A 24602-nucleotide genomic window follows, 5' to 3' on the forward strand; every position below is an offset into this window, starting at 1 on the left:
ATTATGTTTGACTTGAAAAATGTTCTTTGGCTTTTCATTTTTTTAGAAAAGGATCCAAGCCTATTAGCAAACCAGCTTGAAAGAATATCACAGATCAACAGTGTGTAGGAGGATAATTAATATAGGCAGTTGAAATTACCACTGGCATGCAATTTGATTGTACTGACTAATATAATGTAACATCTCATATTGCTAGATTCAGCAAATTCTCCTTCTAAAATGATGTAATGGTGCGCTCTGTTTGAACTAGGCAATACATTTGAGTAGAGACATATAGTTTCTCTCTCTCATATGTCAATAATAGACCTCACTTTACTAACCATGTTTTTGTAAAGTGCGGCTGAGGATTCACCCATTCATTTCATTTTTCTCCGATTATTTGAAGATGTCTTCATGATTTCAGAACTTGAAAGCTTAACTAAGGTGCTTTGGACATCAAAGAGTGATACAGATTGTTACATTTAGCATTCCCTTGGTAATTGCTACATTCAATTCTAAACTCAATGCACAAACAGACAAGTTATGGTTTACACTCAATCTATGGAGCCTCATCCGGTCTTCAATAAGATCATGGCTAATTTGATTACTCCACATTCCCATCAATCCGCAATAGCCTTATATCCTTGCTTATCAAGCATCTATCTATTGCTGCCTTAAAAAAATGTAAAGGCTGTGCTTCCACTGCTTTTTGAGGAACAGTGTTCCAAAAACTCAAGACTGAGAAAAGCTTCTCCTCCAGAAAGGTTTGCAGAAGCATTAAATGAACAAATAGCCAATTTGATTTAACTTTCATAAGTAAATTGTACATCAGTAGTAATCATTTTTGCTGCTAAGTGGGCCATCAAGGTCTGTGTGTAGTCGCAGCTTCCAGAAGCAGAAGCCATTTATCGATCTGCTAATCGACAGACATGTAGCTTCCCAGCAGCCATGGCTTAGAGAATGTTGACTGGGGATATGGAATAATGAACATCCAGGCAGCAAGACATTTTTCTTTGTGTTACTTATTTAATAGAATAGTACTTTTTCTATCGTTTGGTATGTAAGTTGTCTATTATGTAGTATTTTGTTTACTTTATGTTGAGTTTGTTACAGTAGATGTCTTTATAAGATGAAATCTGTTATATGATTCCATCAGTCTCTGTATACATTGCAACATAAACTGCAGTCAAGTGGGCATACTATTCAATTTGCTACTTGAAATTCTTACCAAAATAATCCTTATAGTCCTTGTACATTTTCGGTCTTAAGTTGCGTCCATCTGTGAACAGACATTTTGATTAATTAGGTATAACTTTTGAGGCCTTATTGAAATATCCTGGATAAGAAATCTCTTTTTAAATATTTTGTGTCAAAATAGCTCAAGTCTGTTGATTCATTTTTGTTTCAAAAGATGAAAGCATTGTAAAATTCCTGGTTCAGTTAATCTCTATTTTTCTCTGCTAATCCACATAATTAATAGGAACTGAATGAGAATGTTGCACTTTTCTGTATGTTAGTATTGTTCGTTGGTTGTTCAAAAGACTCATTGCGTTGAATAACATTTCTGAAATTCTGGACTGATTAGGGCAAGCTAAAGGTATTTTTCACAATGAAACATTTCTAAAAGGGTTGCTTTGTAGTGAAAATGTAATAATTTGATGGTAGAGACGAAAGTTAATATCCTACATTTAATTATTAAGATTTAGTCCATAAAATAAGGAAACACAAACTTAGACATATGGAGTCTTGATTTCATGATGTCCCAAAGGATTGCATTACAGTGCGATGAGTACGCCCAAGGATGCAAAACCAAGTTTGATTATATCCAAACTCAAGAGAACACTCTGTGCACTCTTTAACATCTTCTAACCCTCTGAGTATACTAAAAATGTTGAGACTAAGCCCAAGAATGTGTTTTTTTATTTGCAAATCCTAACATTGAGAATTTTGACTGGATTTTGGTCCAGGCGGCGGGTATGATGGTAAAAGTAATATAGTGAGATGCCAAATGTTCAGACACTCTTTAGGTTGGAAATTTGGTCCCCACTGGGACCGGATCAAAGACAGGAAGGAGCTAAAGTCTTATCAGTTCGCACACCGATTCCCCTGCTTCAACTCCCAACCAAAGTATTTTCAACGAGAAGGGATTGGGGTGGCAGGGCTACCCATCCAGATGGTGCTGTGTAAACTGTCAAGGCCTGGTAAGAACTGACTGAGTTGCTAGCCTGTGTGATGAAACTGTCACTGTCTGCCTTGTTGAGGGTCCCACACCTCCCCTCACGTTTCTCCCTGCAGGGCAAATTGCTCGGTTGTTAGAGGCCACTTCGTTACAACTTTCGAACAAAGCATTGCTGAAACTCAAAAAAACGTTGTGTTGTTAAACTTCTTCTCATGCACTCATTAGGGCAGATGCAAAATTGCCAAACATCAAGGGAGCAACAATCTATATTACATGAGAAAAGAATGTTATTTGCATGGTAAGTGGAGAATCCACCACACCTTTGTTTTAGTTCAAACAAAGCACAATACCACATCATGTCCTTTTTAAATCTTGTAGAGGACTAGTTCCTGCTAGTGAATTTATGCCTGGCTTGCTCGGTTCTTCCAGCCTCCTGCCTGTTTACTTAGGATTCCAGTATCTGCAGTTTTTTTGTCACTATGAATTAAGATTAGATTAGATTAGATTACTTACAGTGTGGAAGCAGGCCCTTCGGCCCAACAAGCCCACACTGACCCTCCGAAGAGCAACCCACCCAGCCCATTCCCCTACATCTAACATTACGGGTAATTTAGCATGGCCAATTCACCTGACCTGCACATTTTTGGACTGTGGGAGGAAACCGGAGCACCCAGAGGAAACCCACGCAGACACGGGGAGAATGTGCAAACTCCACACAGACAGTTGCCTGAGGCGGGAAATGAACCCAGATCTCTGGTGCTGTGAGGCAGCAGTGCTAACCACTGTGCCATCGTGCCGACCTGATGCATCTTCTAGCAAGTATAAATAATTTGCATTGTGAGCCTGCAATTTATGTGATTCTTAGCACATTTGGGAGTGTTCAGCAATTGTCATATGGTTTCAGAATAACATGTAATGTTTGGTAATATCTTTCTAGTTGTGCAAGAACAGGCTGGCTGACACTGATTAATACTCAGTCCATTGTGAATAGCTGGAGGGATCTGCTGAGACTCTTTGGGATATTCCCAGCATCACACCAGCCCTGATATTCTTGCCCAGCGTTATTCATTTGTGGAGTAATCGCAAGTTTTTCTGGCTTGGTTACTGCAACCTGTTAGTAAAAAAAACATCAACTGTGTTGCTATTGCACAATAGCTACGTAAAATAGTCTGCTCATTGTCATTTATACCTGACTATTTCAGGGTAATTGTTAGTGAATAAAGAATGCCTCAATTTTAGCAAGTTTATGAGACCTGCACGTCAAGAGCAATGGACCCATTCAACGTTGCAAGCCGAATGGCAAATGTGCTGCTTAAGGAAGCCAGGAGAATTTGTGCTGCTTCACAATACCATCACATTTTGGATGTGCTGCCATTTTCTAAATATGTATTCACTGAACATATGAACTTAGCAACTAATACAGTTGAGTTCATGATCTTGAATATTAGATGTGATGTAACTGGATAGCTGTAAGAAGACAGCGGGTGGTGGTTGATAGGAAATGTTCATCCTGGCATTCAGTTTCTAATGGTATACCACAAGGATCTGTTTTGGATCCACTGCTGTTTGTCATTCTTATAAATGACCTGCATGAGGGCACAGAAGGATGAGTTAGTAAATTTGCGGATGACACTAAGGTTGGTAGAGTTGTGGATAGTGCAGAAGGATGTTGTAAGTTACAGAGGGACATAGCTAAGCTCCAGAGCTGGGCTGAGAGGTGGCAAATGGGATTTAATGCAGAAAGGTGTGAGGTGATTCACTTTGGAAGGAGCAACAGGAATGCAGAGTACTGGGCTAATGGTAAGATTCTTGGTAGTGTAGATGAGCAGAGAGATCTCGGTGTCCATGTACATAGATCCCTGATAGTTGCCACCTGCAATGATAGGTTTGTTAAGAAGGCATACAGTGTGTTAGCAATTATTCGTAGAAGGACTGAGTTTCGGAACCATGAGATCATGCTGCAGCTGTACAAAACTCTGGTGCGCCACACTTGGAGTATCGCATATAGTACTGCTCACCGCATTATAGGAAGGGTGTGGAAGCTTTGGAAAGAGTTCAGTGGAGATTTACTAGGATGTTGCCTGGTATGGAAGGAATGTCTTATTAGGAAGAGTGAGGGACTTTAGGTTGTTTTCATTGGAGAGAAGAAGGTTTGAGAGGTGACTTAAGATAGTCAGCGGGTTAGATAGAGTGGACAGTGAGAGCCTTTTTCCTCGGATGGTGATGGCTAGCAAGAGGGGGCATTGCTTTAAATTGAGGGGCGATAGATATAGGACAAATGTCAGAAGTAGTTTTTTTACTCAGGGAGTAGTAGGGGCATGGAAGACATTGCCTGCAATAATAGTAGACTCGCCAACTTTATGGGCATTTAAATGGTTATTGGATACATATGGGTGATAATGGAAGAGTGTAGGTTAGATGGGCTTCAGATTGGTTTCACAGGATGGCTCAACATTGAAGGCCGAAAGGCCTGTACTGCACTGTAATGTTCTATTGTTCTGTTTGCTGAATGTATTAAGAATTACACCAAGAAGCAATTTAAGACCATCGGTCAGGCTCATACAAGCTTGCTAGAAGTTATGTACATTGATGCACAGGGAACTGTCCTCTTCAGAAGAAAAGAAACAGAGCCAGGCATTCACCCTTTTTAAATTAAACAAAAGCATGGGGGCAATAGATCCTCAGTTGAACCTTTGCCACGGAGAATGCACCAGAATTAATTTTCCAACAGATCAGCACACTTTTTTCATGCAGTATCAATTGTTGTTGCCATGAATTTCTTGCATCTGCCCTGATGAGCGCAAGACAAATACCTTCAATAGCATGATGTTTCAACAAACTTAAGGTTACACATATTTTACATTGATCCATATTAAGGATCATTGCTCATTTCTTACATTATTCTGAGTCATTCCTGTCAAATAAGCTTCAAGCATCTCAGACCTAGGTTTGATTTCATCTGTATGATTCAATTATTTACACTATACTTGCTCACCAATTTATATAGTCACCACAGTATTAATAGTAGAAGATGTAAAATTTTAACTTACCACTATTTCCTCGTTGCTTTATGCATTGCCCTCTGTTCGGAATTCCTTCTGCTGGATTCCCGGGATTTATGATATGACACTCATAGCCAGTGGGACAATGCAGGGGTTCATCTCCATCCTCTGTGGTACTACAGGCTTCAGCTGCAGAAAAGACAAATGGCTAAACAAATTGCCATGATCCAATCTTGTAATTACATTGCAGTATCTGTGATTAAAAAGAAATTGTTTGTGCAACTTGAACACAGACACTTTCAATACATTATGTCATTAGTGAGATCTCAATTCTAGATTCCCCAAAATGGGAAACATCCTTTCAGCGCTCATGCTGTTGAGCCGGCTCGGAATCCTGCGGGTCTCAATAAGATCACCTCTCATTTTTCTAAATTCCCAAGTGAGTATGGGCCAGCCTGGTCAATCTTCCTCAGTGGAGAACCTCTTCATTCCAGGAATCATTCCGGTAAAAGCTTCTCTAAACAGTTTCCACTCTAAGCATATTTCTCCTTTTAAGAAGGACAATAAATATTATACATAATATTCTATGAGTGGTCTCACCAATGTCCCTGAATCCTTTGAATTGTGGTTGTTTACAGAAGAGAAAGAAACCTTTTGGCCATATTGGCTTTCTGCAAGGGTAATTCACATAGTCCCACTCTTTCATCTTGTCCCCATGACAATGCAAATCTCTTAGCTTGAAGTATTAATTCCAACTCCCATTTGAAAGTCTTAACTGATAATGTCTCCACTACTCCCTTGTGTGATCCAGGTGTCTGAGCGAGGGAAAAAGAGAGAATGAAAGAGAGATAGAAAGAGAGAATAAAATGAGCACATATGGTGCTCTAAAAGTTATTAATAATTGAAAGTATAACTCAATCAAATGAATAACCTTCAACCCTCATTACTAAATAACGCCTATTGTTTGGCCAAACTAGATGAATGTAATTTTTAATGTGTTGACTGTCTACTAGAACAAAGAACAAATAACAAAGAAAGTTACAGCACAGGAACAGACCCTTCGGCCCTCCAAGCCTGCATCAATCCAGATCCTCTATTTAAACCTGTCACCTATTTTCCAAGAATCTGTATCCCTCTGCTCCCTGCCCATTCATGTATCTGTCTACTTACATCTTAAATGACGCTATTGTGCTCACCTCTACCACGTCCACTGGTAATACATTCCAGGCACCCACCACCCTCTGTGTAAAGAATTTTCCATGAATATCTCCCCTAAACTTTTCCCCTCTCACTTTGAACTTGTGACCCTAGTAATTGAGACCCCATCCTGGGAAAAAGCTTCTTGTGATCCACTCTGCTTGTACCTCTCATTATTTTGTATACTTCATTCAGGTCCCCCACCCCCCAACCTCTGTCTTTCTAATGAAAATAATCCTAATCTACTCAACCTCTCTTCATAGCTAGCACCTGCCATACCAGGCAACATCCTGGTGAACCACCTTTGCACCCTCTCCAAAATATCCACATCCTTTTCGTAATGTGGCATCCAGAACTGTACACAGTATTCCAAATGTGGCCGAACCAAAGTCTTATACAACTGTAACATGACCTGCCAACTCCTATACTTAATACCCCGTCCATGAAGAAAAGCATGCCATATGTCATATGCCATACTAAAATGAGTATCTTAAAGATCATTTTTACTACTCACAGTTGTCATGCTGAGAATGAGAACATTTCAAATGTAAGCAGCTTTATTAATAATAATAAAACAATTTAAGTTATGTACCTTTTTCTAGTTTTGACTTCTGTATTTTCTTCCTGCTACTAATATCACATAAACAATGGGAAGGTACACAGATACCAACTTGGTAAGCATTTTTAAATGGATCATATCATTTTCAGTTCTACTGCAGTAATATTCCCAAATTAATACAACATTGGATTTCCCAAAACGTTTTATGTCGTGAGTCTATCACCAGTGGAATTCAAGAGTTGCGAGCTCACAGGGACCAATAGCTGCTGCAGAACTCTAACTGAGTGCTCATAGCTGTGGGGTTCCTTTAGATCCTCACATATTTCCAAATAATAGGTGTGGCTGATCTTTAAGGCCTGACTGCTCTTATGCAAAACCCTGTAGAAATCCTGTATACTTAAAAACACTGTGGATTAAACAGCTCTCCATCCCTGCACTCACAGATGTTGAAATCTCTCCTCCCTTACACTATTACCCACTATCACAGGTTTCTCATATCTCCCCCCATGCAGATGTACACACAAGAAAGTCAGAGGTCCTGAGCTCTGCAATGAGTAACTCACCTCCTCTTCATTTTCAAGACACACACATGCCTGGATGACTGCAGCTCAACAACACTCAGGAAGCTAAACTCCATCCAGGACAAGCCCACTGATTGGCATAACATCAAACACTTTCAACATTCATTCATTATTCAAGGCACAAGAAAAGGGTGGGTGTAGGGATTTATGAAAATGGGTGGTGAAACATTATATGGATAAATTGAAAGAGCTTGAGTTAGTCTCCTAAGAGAAAATACAGTCAATGAGATTTGTTAGAGGGGCGGCACGTTGGCTCAGTGGTTAGCACTGCTGTCTCAGAGTGCTAGGGCCCTCGGATGCTGCCTGACCTGCTGTGTCTTTGCAGCACCACTCTAATCTAGACTCTGATTTCCAGCATCTGCAGTCCTCACTTTTGCCTAGTCAGAGTGCCAGGGACCCAGTTTGATTCCAGCCTCGGGCAACTCTGTGTGGAGTTTGCACGTTCTCCCTGTGCTTGCGTGAGTTTCCTCTGGGTGCTCCGGTTTCCACCCACAATCCAAAGATGTGCGGCTTAAAGTGAATTGGCTGTACTAAATTTCCCATAGTGTTCAGGGATGTGTCGGTTAGGTGCATTAGTTAAGGATAATAGGGTAAGGAAATCAGCCTGGGTGGGTTAGTCTTTGGAGGGTCGGTGTGGACTTGTTGGGCCGAAGGTCCTGTTTCCACACTGTTGAGACAAACATCAATTTAAATATGTTTGGTTCTTTTGCAAAGGAGGCATAACATATGTGTATGAAATCCACTACATGAGAGTATGTGTTAGGTAGATTCAATCAGGCCTTTCAAAAAGATATTGGACAATTGTCTGACAACAGATCTGTTGGGCTACAGAGAAAGGGCATGTGGTGTGGGACTAGCTGAGTTGCTCTTGCAGAGAGGCAGCACTGACGGAATGGGCTCTATTTTTCTATCTTGTGACAACTCTCAGCTTTTTATCTTTTTAACCTTGGTCTTCTACATTAAGTGTCTTTACTTAAGTTTTGGAATAATCAGTGCTGGCTGACATTAAGTCAGCTAAACATAGTGTTATCATTCCAATCACCATTAAATAACATGTTTTTGTCCAGTAACATTTGCTGGTTTTACAATTTCTTGGAAAGTTGCCTGAATTTAAGAGTCATAAAATAACAAATGCACTCTTGCCTCCACACACAAGAAGTGATTTGCTTGTTCAAAAATGTAATGCTAAAGAAGCAACCATTGCTTGACTCAATGAATTATGTATTCATTCACTGAATCGTGGAAAAGAAGGATTTGTATTTGTGTGTCTATTTCAGTTGGTCACTAAATTTTGAGTTCAAGTGGGTACGTCAGTTGAGGCAACCATCAGTTAAATAAATAATGGTGGATGTGCCTGCCCCAGGCAACACTTCTACACTTTAATAGAGGGTATGGTAGCACAAAGGTTCTGTTAATGTGTTACTGTACAGATATATCCAGAAATACACATCTATCATGGCAACTGGAGAATTGAAATTATTACTAGAAAACTGACACCAGTAATGGCGACCATACCAAAATTTCCCTTTGGGAGAAAACCTGTCATCCTTACCTGGTCTGTCCTTTACCTGACTTCCTTTTATATAGCAAAATTATCCTCTGAAATGGCAAAATTAGCCTCATAATTGCACAGGAGGGGCAATTAATGTTGGCTTTGACAATGATGCCCACTCCTGGTAAATGCTGTGATTTTTTCTTAAATTAGAAAAGACATGTGATCTGGTCCCACCAATGCAGTTTTCCAAACAATTTTGTGTCATCAATGGTCACAAAAAGGAAATCTGCAAAAATAATTGATGTGGGGAAAATCAAAACATTAAAGTTGGCAGGCTATCTTTTCCATCCATTGTTGGGAATTGAATGTCATTGGCAAATGCTGCCCATTCTTAGATACAATTGAATAGTTTGCTCGGCCATTTTAGTGTCAATCATGTTTATTTAGGACTCCAGTCACATATCAGTTCGAACCTTTTAGGTTTGCTGGTTTCCTTCCCTCAAGGAAATCGTTTTATTCCCTTTGACAATGATTAGACATGCAAGGATCAGAAAATAAATTTCATCAAATTTCTGAATAAATTCGTGATTGTTTTCAGACAATTAATTAGCAAAAGAATCAGTAAATGATTTGTCCTACATTTCCTTAAACAAAGTCCCAATTTATTTTTAATCCCAGTCATGTTCATTCAGGCTTGACTGTTATTATGTATGGCAATATGCCATACTGACATATATTGCACAATATGTGCACATCATGAGTCTAATGACCTGCTAAAAGAAATCAAGGCCTCTTTTTCAGAAGAGAGGAAAAAGAATCCAGATCTTCTTGGTTCAACAATATTGTGGAGATTGGTGTCAGGAGCAAAAACAGTTTTTGAGTAAAAATTAAAGTAAAATATAACTCGTTTATGTACAGAACTAATTTTGCTTTGGAAGTCACATGACATCAGGTTATAGTCCAATAGGTTTATTTGAAATAGCAAGCTCTTGGAGCACTGCTCCGTCATCAGGTGAAGTAGAAGGAAGTGCACTTGCACAGAATATATGGGCAGAGAGATAATGACAAGATAATTCCACATAATTAAGAGTGTCAACAGAGAAGTACAAATAGTGTGAGTGTAGTGTTGACCAGCTGAATAACAAATTTTTGCAACCGATTAATTGAGGCAGAGAGATAGTTACAAAAAATCAAAAATCATCTTAATTATTGTATTATTAAAAGTTGAGGGAAATTTTAGATTTACATTAAAAATGTTTTTTTCTGTACTGTGCAAACGTACACAGCGCATCAAGTAGTTTAATGGAGTGGTTTCTCTTGTTTGTATTTTTGCATGCTTAGCAATGCTAGTTATTTTATTTACTATTTATCTGAGTTGTCTGGTATTCAGTTTGCTTCCTTACTTTTTTCCACTTTTCATTGCTGATATCAGAATGCTGAAAATCCAGCACTCGGGTCAGTCTTTAATGGCTCTAAGATTGAAATACTCAGCAGCTTGAAGGGAAAAATGTAAGAAAAATCCAGATCCAGAAGAGCTGCGAGGTTATGCTGCAGCTCTATAAAGCCCTGGCTAGACCACACTTGGAATATTGCGTTCAGCTCTGGCCACCTCATTATAGGAAGACTGTGGAAGCTTTAGAGAGGGTGCACAGGAGATGTACCAGGATGCTGCCTGGACTGGAGGGCATGTCTTATGAAGAAAGGCTGAGGGAGCTAGGGTTTTTCCCATTGGAGCGAAGAAGGATTAGAGGTGACTTGATCGAGGTGTACAAGATGATGAGAGATCTATCTAGAGTGGATAGCCAGATACCTCTTCCCAGGGCGGAAATGGCTATCATGAGGGGACATTATTTTAAGGTGACTGGGGGAAGGTTTAGGGGAGATGTCAGAGGTAGGTTCTTTACACAGAGTGGTGGGTGCATGGAATGCCTTGCCAGCAGTGGTAGTAGAGTCAGATATGTTAGGAACATTTAAGGTCTCTTGGGTAGGCACAGGATATGTAGGTTAGTTTGATCTTAGAGTAAGATAAAAGGTCAGCACAACATCAAGAACCAAAGGGCCTGTACTGTGCTGTACTTTCTATGTTCTATGTTCAGTGATCTCAGTGAATGATGTAACAGGCGTAAATGGTCATATAAAATAATTAGAACACACCCAAGGGTTTATATTCAAACTGCTTGTATATATGAAAATCACTAATAATAATGAAGAAGCGACACCTTGAAGTATTTCTTCTGGTCCATCAAGTAGCCATCCATTGCCTCCGAGCCATCTGGGCTTTGGTTGCACCAACCAATCTAGAACTAAAAATTAATATTACTTAAACAAGCCAGCAAAAACAACGACAACTTTGCACAGGCTTTGGGTGTGAAATGAAGAATAAATAAATAATCATTAGTAATCTGAAATGCAATCCATGCTGCAAAATATTCATGCTATGGTAATGGGGCAATTACGCAAATTATATAATGTAATATATTTTTCAATTAAGCTATTTGGAGCCTGGGGGTATTCACATTATTTCCACTTCCTGCTTGTTATGGAAAACCATAATTTCATGGGGCATTGAAGAGATGCAAGGAAAGAAGATTTATCCAGTGTAATCCCCAGATTTATTTTCAATTTGTGGGAGCAAATTTCAGCAAATTATTATACTTGTTCGCCTTTCTGGTTCGACATTCTCCTGTCAACCTCAATCTGTTTTTCTCCACTTCAGGAGCTAAGGGTGGCCAGTATGATCTACATCAGTGACAAGTTCACTTACTGTGTAAGGTCTATTCAAGTTTCCAAGATAAAAAGTATTTATTTAAAAGGCTATGTGGATGTCATGTCTATTCATTAAAGCAAAAAAGTCATTCAAAGCAAGACTGCAAAATACATTGCTATTTTTACTCTCATCTTATCTTCACATAGCTAAAGCTCTTTCACAAACGTGAAGAAATCCCAGATGATATACTCCAGGACAAATTATGTATAGTCATTGCATTCCACTCATTTGATGTCTGGAAGCAAAATTCTTTATTTTGCTAAACTGAGGGGTTGAAAGTTTTGAATGTTGCATTGATATTTATGATTAAAAATGAGCAAGGTTTTGATTTGCATTAATAAATCATTTCCATATGTTGAGTTGCAAGCCTTGGCAAATGGGAGGAGGAACCTTACACATCGTTGATTAACCAACGACACATTGCTGCAGATTGTTTGAGGCAGAAGGTTGGGAGCACATTCCTTTAGGAGCCTTTCAGCCAGGCAGGATGGAGCAATGAAAATTATGTTCTTGCACTCAGCAATTACCAAATGGAATTAAGAGGCTTTGAAGTCCATTGTGCTTCCTTCATAACTGAAGAATATGCTACCATTGCAAAAAAAAAGGTTCAAAGATCTTGCAGAGATTAACTATACCTGGTGGTGGCTTTACAGATTCCAAACAAGCATAAATACACCCATTATAACAGCAGCGTTTGTGTCTTTCACACTCAGAGTCCGACCTGCAGCTGGGAACATCACAGGCTCTGTCTGGCAAAGCCTGTGGAGGAGGGGGGCATCGGTCGTTCTTCTGGTGTGGTGATGAATATGAAACCAGCTGATACTCATAGTCCTGTGAAAAAAGAGAAACAAAAAAAAACCCTTAGCTAATGTAGCAGCAGAACAACTATGAACCAATTCAAAAGTACTTGTGCCTAATTATTTTGCACTTTTGCCGCAACTTTGCTTACTGCTAGAATTGTGAAATGACAAAGTTGCCTCTTTTTACAACTTAGCATTGCAAATATGCTGGTAGCAAATATCCTTCTGTTGCTATTCAAATTCTGATACATTTTTAGTGGGTTAAAACCATCTACATAGTTTTCTACTCTCCCCATTTACAAAATATTTTCTACTTTGGAAGAATTTTACCAGCAATTGTTAACATTCATATATGAATAGCTAACTTACTTGAGTGATATTATAAGAGATCACGGAGTAGACTCTGGAGAAAAAGAATGACTATTTGTACACCTTGTGCTAAAGTTTGAGATGAACAGTTAGCAGCATGTTCAACAAATACGAACACCATCAACTCGGTACTGTCTAGACCTTGGTGTGTGTGTGCAGGTGTGAGACATTGTGTCTTTCACTAAGTGCACGAATCTTTATTCAAATTCCACCACCAGGAAGATAGGAAAACACCCGGGTGGCCAGTGACAAACACTGCCCTTCACATAGAATCTCTGTTTAATTTTTTTTTCTCGGTAGTGCTTCCCCCATTTATTTATTTATTTATTTATTTATTTATTAAAATTTATTTATTTAACCCCCACACTACCACCTAAGTGCGGTAGTGCTTATTTTTTCCCCAGCACCCATGGTGTGTGTGTGCAGGTGTGAGACACAGTGGAAGACACAAAGTGCACGAATCTTTATTCAATTTCCACCACCAGGAAGATAGGAAAACACCCGGGTGGCCAGTGACAAGCACTGCCCTTTACATAGAATCTCTGTTTAAATCTTTCAGCAAGGGCTTCCTGATAGGCCCAGGTTAACAACCTCAATGAAGGATTTCATAGTCAATGAAAATCAACCTCGCCCTGGTTCTAATCACCACAGGAACACTTTGGAGTTAGTGGATTAACCAAACAAGAACAAGATCTGTGCCTTTTTTATGCATTTGGCAGCAATGTAGATGATGTTTTAGCGATGAACAGTATACATTAAGAAGCTGCCACCACTGATTATATTATTGAGGCTTTGATACTTATTTGAGGCTACAATAAAATATTATAACAGGGAAGAAATTTAAGAAACAATGCCAAAAAAGAACTGACACACACGAATTAATGACCTCTATCAATTAGCAGATAATTATGAGTATAGAACTTGTGGAGAAAATTTAATGTGGTTGCATTGTGATTGGAATTTTGGAAGAAAGCTTATCATTTTTTCACAGTTAAAGCAAGACTTGACAAAAGCAAGAGTGTTACAATCGGCAAGGTAGCGAGAGGTGAGGAAAGACAAAAGTTTTTATTTATATGTTCACAGAGGGAAAACAACAGAGGAATAGCTATTTGGACAGCACAGGAGGTGAAAAGTGCACCTGAGCTGAAGCAGGGAAAGCATGAAGAAAAAGAGTCACCAACCATAATTAATGCAGTCAGTTCTCATTATGTAGTTGCATTATAACAAATGATTATTATTACTGTTGTTATTGGAAAATTAACATTTCTATAAAGAGAATTCAGGAAATCAGGTTAACAATAGCTTATTTCATTCATACTTTTAAAACTTCAGTCACAAGATGGGGCAATGCTGAGGAGGCCAGTATTTATTGCCCATCCCTAACTGGCAGTTAAGAGTCAATCACATTGCTGTGGGTCTGGAGTCACAGGTAGGCCAGAACAGCTAAGGATAGCAGTTTTATTGCCTAAAGAACATTAGTGAACCAGATGGACTTTTCCAACAATGGATTCAAGGTCATCAGTGGACTCTTAACTCCAAATATTTATTGAATTCAAATCGCACTATCTGCTGTGGCTAGATTCAAACCCAGGAACCCAGGACATTGTCTGGGTCTCTGGTTTAACAGTCCAGTGATAACTCCACAAGACCAAGACCTCCCCTAATGCATGGAGTATAGAAACATAGGAACAGGAACTGGCTGTTCAGGCCTTTAACACAATACCACCATTCAGTGAGATCATTGCTGATCTGTAGCCAAACACTATATACAGGTATCTGCCTTTGGCTCATATCCCTTTGCTGAACAGAAATTTATCTATCTTAGATAGAAAATTAACAAGGAAGAGCCAGCCTGTCACCATGAAGTGTAAAACTAACTCTGTTGGAATATGATGTGGAGTGGCCGGTGTTGAACTGGGGTGGGCAAAGTTGAAAATCACACAACATCAGGTTATAGTCCAACAGGTTTATTTGAAAATACAACCTATCGGAGCGCTGCTCCTTCGTCAGGTAGCTAGTGGTGCAGGATACAAAGGACACAGAATTTATCATTTTTTCACAGTTAAAGCAAGACTTGACAAAAGCAAGAGTGTTACAATCGGCAAGGTAGCGAGAGGTGAGGAAAGACAAAAGTTTTTATTTATATGTTCACAGAGGGAAAACAACAGAGGAATAACTATTTGGACAGCACAGGAGGTGAAAAGTGCACCTGAGCTGAAGCAGGGAAAGCATGAAGAAAAAGAGTCACCAACCATAATTAATGCAGTCAGTTCTCATTATGTAGTTGCATTATAACAAATGATTATTATTACTGTTGTTATTGGACAAATTAACATTTCTATAAGAGAATTCAGGAAATCAGCCATCCATTTGCTTTCAGAATATGTCTGAAAACGTAACAGTCAACTAATTGAACTGATTCAATCCCATCACTATAGTATGAAGATTGTCCCGTCTAAAATAGAGTGCCATTCCTGCTTAAAAATATGTTTTCTTCTTGTACCACAGCAAGAAGAGCCAAGCTCAAAATCAAAATAAAAATCTCACCCAAAGAAGTTACAGCCAAGAGATTGAAGAATTCACAAACATTGGTTGAGAGAATTAATAGAATCCAAAAGAATTTAATGAACTGTGAAATTAAACAGGCATAAAGCAACATTTGAACTAGTTGCTAAGGTAGGTGCATCAATTCTATCCACTAGTGAAGTGGCTGAAACCATCATCAATTGACTTCAGGGACCACAATGTATTGATCTAAAAATAACAGAAAAGGTCAGCTAGCAGCGACACTACAGTTTAAAAGAAGGGCAGTCACAGAGACCTTATATATAATTGAAAGTCAAGAGAATTTATTATGAAGCAGGAAAGTATTCAAGTTGGAGACTCCTTACAAGGTCAATCAATTGGACAGCCAGGGAAAACAAAAAGAATTCAGATAAAAGAATTCCTGCAATTGTTCAGTGGCTTGTGAAAGCTAAAAACAGCATACAATATAACATTGAGAGCAAAGAGCAAGTCTCTGTTTATATAGTTCAAGAAGAGTTCATGCCCACTTTTGAAGAAAGTGAAGCAGAAATTGGAAAAAAATGCCAAAACAGTGAGTTCACTAGAGACAAGGCTAGCAGTTGGCTCTGACATGGAGAAAATGCCAAAAGTAACTGCTTAGAAAATAATGTGTGTTGTTCTGGCAAAATTAAACAAGACAGTACAGAGAGAATTCTACTCCATGGGATCTGCAAATGAGAGGGAGGTGGACCAAGCTAAAAGTACAATTTTCACTGAAGGTGATGCCAACCATGGCTTTTGGCAGCTTCCTCTGGACAAAGAATCAAATTGCTAATAATGATTACAACAACATTTAGATAACATTGTTTTAAACATTTATCTTTGTGCGTAACACTGGCACCTGAAATTTCTGGTTCTATAATTATATTTGTTCCAAAGTTATTCACCTTCAACAATTCCTGAGTCTGAAAAGTATCCGTTTGGATTCTCCCACAATCTTCGGGACTCTGACGTCAGATCACAATGGAGCTTGAACCCACACTTGCCAGCAAAGTGTGCTATGGGGAAATTTTAGGGATCGAGGTTTTGAATTTGCCTCCTCCACTCCCAATGTCATCTTGAGGATAAAGAGTGGTTTCCCAATTCTGTTGACAGCAGGGTGATGGTAGCTTCCGAGCCTCAGCAACCCCATCAGGTCAGCTGAACCGTCTGAGACAGGCACGGGGGGCAGGGGGGTGGCTTCATCATGGAGATGCCCCTGGAGACCTAAATCAAAATGAAAACTTCAGAGGTGAAGAGTGTGGTGCTGGAAAAGCACAGCAGGTCAGGCAGCATCCGAGGAGCAGGAGAATCGATATTTTCGGTACAAGCCCTTCATCAGGAATGAGACTTGGGGGCCAAAGGGGGCTGAGAGATAAATGGGAGGGGGCTGGGGCTGAGGGGGAGGTAGCTGGGAATGTGATAGGTTGATGAAGGTTGGGGTGAAAGCCGATTTGGTAGCCTGGCCGAGCGGTCTATGGCCCTGGACTCATGTTCCAGTCTCAATGAGGCATGGGTTTGAGTCCCACTGCTACCAGTGAGGCAACAGTCTTGGCAGCTCATCACTTCACTGCTTTGGTTTCTCTCAGCCCCCTTGGCCTACAGTCTCATTCCTGATGAAGGACTAATGCCCGAAACGTCGGTTCTCCGGCTGTTCAGATGTTGCCTGATCGGCTATGCTTTTCCAGCACCACACTCTTTGACTCTGATCTCCAGCACCTACAGTCCTCACTTTGTCCTCCTTGCAGATCTCAGAGGGACAAGCCAGCACACCCATCTGTCAGAAGCATTTGAACTAGGTGTGTAACATTACCCAATTCTTTGCACCATCAATGAACAGGCAACCACACATTCTTTTTAAAAGGGACAGTGACAATTGTTCAATAAAGAAGAGCTTTAATTGGACGGGTGAGCCCAGGAGACTTTTCACACATTAAATGTCCTACACAAAGGCAGAGACTTGATGGGATGAATGGTCTGTTTCTTCACTGGAACATTCTATCATTCTACAGCCATATAAAACAGACAAAAGCAAAATACTGCAGATTCAGACAATTTGAAATTAAAAAAGAAAATGCTGGAGGTACTCAGCAGGTTTGGCAGCATCTGTGGAAAGAATTGATCAACTTTCTGATAGATTCCCTCCAGTGCAGAACCAGGCTGTTTGGCCCATCAAGTCTGCACTGACCGTCTGAAGACCATCCCACCCAGACTCAGTCCCCCTATCCTCTCCCCATAACACCACATTTGCCATGGCGAATTCACCTATGGACTCTACAGACAACTTAGCATGGCTAATCCACTTATCCTACACGCCTTTGGACTGTGGGAGGAAACCGGAGCACCCGAAGCAAACACATGCAGACATAGGGAGAATGTGCAAACTCCACTCAGACATTACATGAAGTGGGTTTTAGTACCAGTATACAATTAACTGAAAATAATTTCTGATGTGCATCTCAGCTGTGTACTAAAGGACATTTGGACAAAAACAGGGCAAAGGAACACATTTAATTTTCATAAATAAAGTAAGAAAACTTTATAATAGTATTTTGAATAGAAAACGGTCAAGAGGCATTCATTTATGCACAAACATAAGGGGCAGCACAGTGGCTCAGTGGTTAGCACTGCTGCCTTATAGCACCAGGGTCCCAGATTTGATTCCAGCCTCGGGTGGCTGTCTGTGTGGAGTTTGCACATTCTCCCTGTGTCTGTGTGGGTTTCCTCTGGGTGCTCCGGTTTCCTCCCACAGTCCAAAGATGTGCAGATAAGGTGAATTGGCCACGCTAAATTGCCCATAATGTTAGGTCAATTAGTCAGAGGGAAATGGGTCTGGGTGGGTTATTCTTTGGAGGGTCGATGTGGACTTGTTGGGCTGAAGGGTCTGTTTCCACACTGTAGGGAATCCAATGTAAATCTAATCTAACCCCGATGCTGGGTGAGCTCCTGCTCATGCTGAAAGTTACTGTCAAGATCCTCTAAGTGTAGGCAGTTAAGGACCTCATTTGGTCGATTGTAGTAGAAGAAAATCACTTCCTGGTCTAACGAGAAGAGTCTCTTGTAATTAACAAGATGCTGTTTATTGCAGCTAATTACAGATTACGACATGAAATACATTGCTATAGACTATGAGGAGCAGTTGGATGTTGGGTCTTACTCCTTCCAGATCTTGAGCTGATCTGCCCCCAAGTTCATATGCCGGTGGCAATACATCAAGAAACAGTTCTGATGCAGTTCTCCTCCATTTTTATCTCAGAGCCTGTCAGAAACATTCAGCTCAATCCTTCAGTTTCATCCCCCAGCAATGCTGCGTACCTGGCTGTGTGCATTACAGCCATTCCCACTGTCATTCCTTCTATAACGCAATAGTTCCATTCCTGTATGACCCCACACTGTACAAAAGTTGTGCACTACAAATAACATGTAAATTAGGGTGTAGGTTTGCTCGCTGAGCTGTAGGTTTGATATCCAGATGTTTCATTACCTGGCTAGGTAACATCATCAGTGGCGACCTCCAAGTGAAGTGAAGCTGTTGACTCCTGCTTTCTATTTATATCTTTCTCCTGGATGGGGTTCCTGGGGTTTGTGGTGATGTCATTTCCTGTTCGTTTTCTGAGGGGTTGATAGATGGCATCTAGATCTATGTGTTTGTTTATGGCGTTGGAGTGCCAGGCCTCTAGGAATTCTCTGGCGTGTCTTTGCTTAGCCTGTCCCAGGATAGATGTGTTGTCCCAGTCGAAATGGTGAGGTTTTTTTCATCCATGTATAGGGCTACGAGGGAGAGAGGGTCGTGTCTTTTTGTGGCTAGCTGGTGTTCGTGTATCTTGGTGGCTAACTTTCTTCCTGTTTGTCCTACATAGTGTTTGTGGCAGTCCTTGCATGGAATTTTGTAGATGACGTTGGTTTTGTTCATGGGTTGTACTGGGTCTTTTAAGTTTGTTAGTTTTTGTTTGAGAGTGGGTTTGTGTGCTACTAGGATTCCGAGGAGTCTTAATAGTCTGGCTGTCATTTCTGAAACTTCTTTGATGTATGGTAAGGTGGTTAGGGTTTCTGGCTGTGTTTGGTCTGCTTGTCGTGGTTTGTTCTTGAGGAATCTGCGCACAGTATTTTTTGAGTATCATCACAAACCCCAGGAACCCCATCCAGGAGAAAGATATAAATAGAAAGCAGGAGATAACAGCTTCGCTTCACTTGGAGGTCGCCACTGATGATGTTACCTTGCCAGGTAATGAAACGTCTGGATATCAAACCTACACCCTAAACCTCAACCTGAGCTACAAACCTTCACAAACCTTGCAACATGTAAATTGTTGGTGATTTAATTGCATTATAGTTAACACATGGTTGACAGGTTCGCATTTTAGAAACAGCATTCCCAATTCACCAGTCACGTTACAGCCAATTCGTGTTAACAAAAGATATGTTCCAGCAGAACTGACTAATAGAATGCACAGAATTTAGCTTTTTTTTTGTTAAAAAATGTAAACAATCTTCTGACAAACTTGCATGTCTCAAGTAATAAATAAAATAGATCATGATAGGATTTAGAATTTTGCAACCAGTGGTGCCACAGCTTTTAAACAGCTTTCTTTTAAAAAGCAAATCTCCAGACTCAGAATTCAAACCAGTTAAAAGCAACAGATAAGGAAAATAAGGCTTAGATACAGTGGAATGTGATTGAATTTACGAATGTGATGTTGGGATCGCCTCTGCTGCCACTATGTGGAAAAGCAGTCTGACTTTCAAATTACTGCCTTTTCCTTTTGTACATATTTTAATAAGTAAATGGAAATGTAATTGCTCTTATATTATTGATCTTCTTGGTACTCCCCCCAAAGAACAGTTTGAGCTTGTCTGAACTAGCAATAACTCTGAAGTTCAGTTTTACTTTCCGTGTAATGTACAACATTAACTGAACTTTACTAATGCAGCAAAGTAGCAGTAACTTTCACATTCCTGCAGGTGGCCCTAGTTAATAAGTTAAGCGCAGCTGAATTGTACACAGCGCTGTCTGTAACACAGCTATAACCAAAGGGATTTCTGCTGGTTTACATATGAACCTCCCAGTCTTGGGCCTGAGGACTTTCACGTTAGCACTTAAGAAATGGGAAGGAAACAATCAATACTGTACATTAACAAAAGTCAGGTGTAATCTCAGAATACCATAATGCTATCATTAGAAAAACAAAAGGAAAAGACTTTAAATACATGATTTTATCAAGAACAAATGGTAAGAACACAGAATTTGATATACACCAAAAGACCAAGGTCCATTTAGTTTGTCATCTATTATCTTGTGGTTGCATGATTCAATAATAATTGAATAGTTAACTATCCTTAGCAATCAATCAATTTCCAGGCATGAAAGGACACTAAGAAAACAAAGGGTAGTAATTTTTGATAACTGTCACCTTCTTGCTACATGCAATAACATAACATGGTAATGTTAGCTTCTGAATATTTTCATTACAGCAAAGATTCAGCTGAAAATCTTAAAAATGCTTACTCCCGACCCATGTAAATCAATAAACGTTCATTACATATTTGTCCTATGCTGGAGTTGGCTTATCTCAGCCCAGATAGAATGATGGATTCTACTGTTATGTGTCAGCATTGTTGAGGTACAGGGTATCAGCTAACATTCCTCAGCCTTAACACTATCTAGTAATCACTATAGTTGTTGTCAATCTGGGTGGCAGGCTAGGACACCTTGATTCAAATGATTTCACAATCAAAAATATCTGCTGACACTAATTGCATAGGTTGAAATACAACAAACAGCCACTTAAGCAAGGGAATGGGAGACTAGTTGCATCTGCAAAGGTCCTGTTATTAAACATTAACTTATGCCAAACTATGGACTGCAAAACTGTGACAACTAATGTCATATTTTTGGTGGGGGAGCTAGTTTTATGCACTGATATGATTGCTGTCATTTCACAATTTCTTGAAAGAAATTGGGTAATATGCACAGCATGTGAATATAACCTTATTAATATCATACATCAGAAGTCCTGCATTGTGCAAATTAAATGAAATTTGAAATAAACTACATAAAATGGTACAAAACAATTTATTAAAGTGGTGCTTGTTGAATCGTAAGGTTTCAGTCAATTTTAAATGCATAATCTTTCAAAATCTTTTGACAGCACTTGGTAAACAGCACATTTTCTGAAGATCAACCTTACAGATCCAGATTTCCAACAATTAGCCTGAACAGTAGCTACCTGTAATCACTGTCCCATGAAATAAATCAGTTTGGTTCAAAAAGTTGAACTTTAATGGATTAAATTTTATTATGTTAAATAAAATTAAGGTCAGTAATCCCATAGTCTATCGAGTGCAAAACTTGCCACTGAATATTAAACCAGGGAATCACTGCAGCTTAAGAAAATGCAATGCAGTTGACATTGCTCTGGACACAACGTGAAGCAGAAACAATCTACTTTGCCATCTATGACCTGGCAATTGCTAATTGTGACTTACAAATTTAAAATGGCTGCAACTACACCCAGATTGGGTGGAATCACTATCTACTCGACAGTCAAATACATGGGCTTCACTTTTTGTGCAATGGGAGGTCCTTCAAGGAGCATTTGCAACAGCTATGCACCTGCAGAGTGCAGCCTGAAATGACTTGCAGTTGTCATTTGTTTTGTCTCTATGAAATTCATTCAATATGCAACGTGTTGTGGTGCAAATGCTGGTCACAAGCAATATCAATCATGTCACTAGTCTTTGCAAATTAAAGATAAATGTCTCTGAGAAGTAGAAATAATCACAGGTGACTTTACAAAAACCCCTAGCGGGCCACACAGCACACAGATGATGCAAGATTCACTAGGGTGCACAGGGGCATAGAATTGATTATGTCAGAATTCTGTCTGTTTTCAAAACTGTAAACATAATTCATGACTCCCTTATGTGCAATGATGACTTTCTTTGGGTGATGTGGGGCTGGAAAGGAGATGGAATCAGTGCTCAGGCAGCACTTACAATCCAGTACTAAATATTTGCCATATGATCAGTGATGCATTCATTGGGATAAGGTCCAATGTCAAAGTGTCAAGATAAATCAATATAGTCATACAGCATGAAAACAGACCCTTTGGTCCAACCAGTCCAGGCTGACCATAATCCCAAACTAAACTAGTCCCACTTGCTTGTGCTTGACCCATTTCCCTCCAAACATTTCTTATTCATGTACTTACCTAAATGTCTTTTAAATGTTATAACTTTACCCACATTCACCACCTCCTCTGGAAATTCATTCCACACATGAACCACTTTCTGTGTAAAGAAATTGCCTCTCATCTTTTTTTAAAATCTTTGTCCTGTCACCTTAACATTATGCCTAATAGTCTTAAAATACTCTACCTGAGGGAAAAGTCACCTACCATACATCTTATCTATACTCCTCATTAGTTAATAAACCTCTATCAGGTCAACTCTCAACCTCCTACATTCCAGTGAAAAAAGTAGATAAAATAATATTTAAAAAAAATGGCCCTTCTGGAGCAGGCAATGACTGGATGTGATGGATGCTGAGGATGTGGAACAGCAGAAACAATTTTCCGAGGAGAATGAGGACATAGGGCAGGAGGAACATCACCTTCTGCAAGACAGACAGGATCTGATTGACACCCAGTTTCCAGTAGATGGGAGCTGGGTGCTGTGATCAATCAGTATCTGTAAACTTGTTGGTTTTCAACATGCAGGCAATATGTTTGTGATCCGAGAGGCAAATGCAGCTTCTGTTTTGATTTCAGTTCACTTTTAGAAGTAAAAATAGATGGCCCTCCTTGTCAGAATGTCGTTTGTTCCATTGTATGGAGGAGTATGTTAAGTCGTCATTTGAAAGGGAGGTGAATGCTGACTGTTGACATTAACAAGGACCTGTTCTGTTTCTTCTGCTCCGCACATAGGCTCAGTGCAAGCATGATTTATGGATCAAGGTACCACAGGTATGATCATTGCTGCTACTCTGATACAATAATGGTGCAGAAAAATGACACAGTAATAGATGTGCCAACAAACCCTGGACTAGTGACAACCCCCAGCCTCTTTAAGAAAGGGTTGCAGCTGAAGAGTCCTTAGGAATGTGCTGGAGGCCAGAGGTTGTGGTCCTCAGTGCCTTTTCGGCTGGAAGACAGATGCAGGCTGAGGATGTCCTGGGACACTATTCCAGTTACTGAGCCAAGACCTGACAACAAGGCTTTGAGGAGCCATTCTATCCAGGTGGCCACAAAGTGACAACTGCATCGAATCTTTCTGCTTCTGGCTCACTCCAGGGAGCCACTGTATGAAATCTTTCAATCGCCCAATTACAAATGGATCAAGACTGTGACTGATATCAAGAAGTGTGGTGTTGAAAAAGCACAGCTGGTCAGGCAGCATCCGAGGAGCAGGAGAATCAGTGTTTCGGGCATATGCCCTTCATCAGGAAAGCTCCTCAGATGCTACCTAACTTGCAGAGCTTTTTCATTGCCACATATCTTGACTCTGATCTCCAGCATCTGCAGTCCTCACTTTCTCTCAGTTGATTATAACCTCACTGGGAAGCCTCTTCCACAGATGCCCACCTTGAAGAAGTTCTCCTCCTCCCTCCACAATCTCAGCGAGTCTCTCTCTCTCACTGCACCACACCAACCACCACCACCACCCCCTCCCCGCCCCCCTCCCAGATGCTGGCTGATCTGCTGTGCTTTTCCAGCGCCACACTTTTTGATTCTGATCTCCAGCATCTGCAGTCCTCATTTTGTCCAAGGTTGTGACTGATGCCATTTGTGACAGATCACACCGATTCCTCTGGTATTCTATGACAAAGTCAGTGCTACAGCCTGGGCATAATCGACTGTACCCACATTGCACTGGAAAGACCGTATCACAGCACACTGAGGTTATTGACAGAAAAGGATTCCATTCTGTCAATGTGAAAGTGATCTGTGATCATCAGCTCCATTTCTTTGACTCTCCTGCCCTGAATCCCAGGAGGTTTTCACACTTCCTACATTTTTGAGAACTCATATTGAGTTCCTGCTTGTATCCAGAAAATATACAAGAATGGTTACTGGCAGACAAGGACTATTGACTGCAACCATGACTGAAGACTCCATTATGCAACCCTCTG

At 40.0% G+C, this 24602-nt stretch overlaps 1 protein-coding gene across 1 annotated transcript in view; it reads right to left on the bottom strand.

The window, feature by feature from the left end:
• Positions 1-24602, bottom strand: part of wfdc1 (WAP four-disulfide core domain 1) — a 43345-nt gene that overhangs the window by 2434 nt on the left and 16309 nt on the right. The window contains exons 2-5 of the mRNA XM_043706647.1: positions 12395-12590; positions 11212-11295; positions 5209-5349; positions 1208-1258 (exon numbers count right to left, since the gene is read on the bottom strand). Of these exons, the coding sequence (XP_043562582.1) occupies positions 1208-1258; positions 5209-5349; positions 11212-11295; positions 12395-12590 (472 nt within the window). The remainder of the gene's footprint in view (positions 1-1207; positions 1259-5208; positions 5350-11211; positions 11296-12394; positions 12591-24602) is intronic.

This window comes from Chiloscyllium plagiosum, chromosome 17 (assembly GCF_004010195.1).
Source record: "Chiloscyllium plagiosum isolate BGI_BamShark_2017 chromosome 17, ASM401019v2, whole genome shotgun sequence".
Lineage (NCBI taxonomy): Eukaryota > Metazoa > Chordata > Chondrichthyes > Orectolobiformes > Hemiscylliidae > Chiloscyllium > Chiloscyllium plagiosum.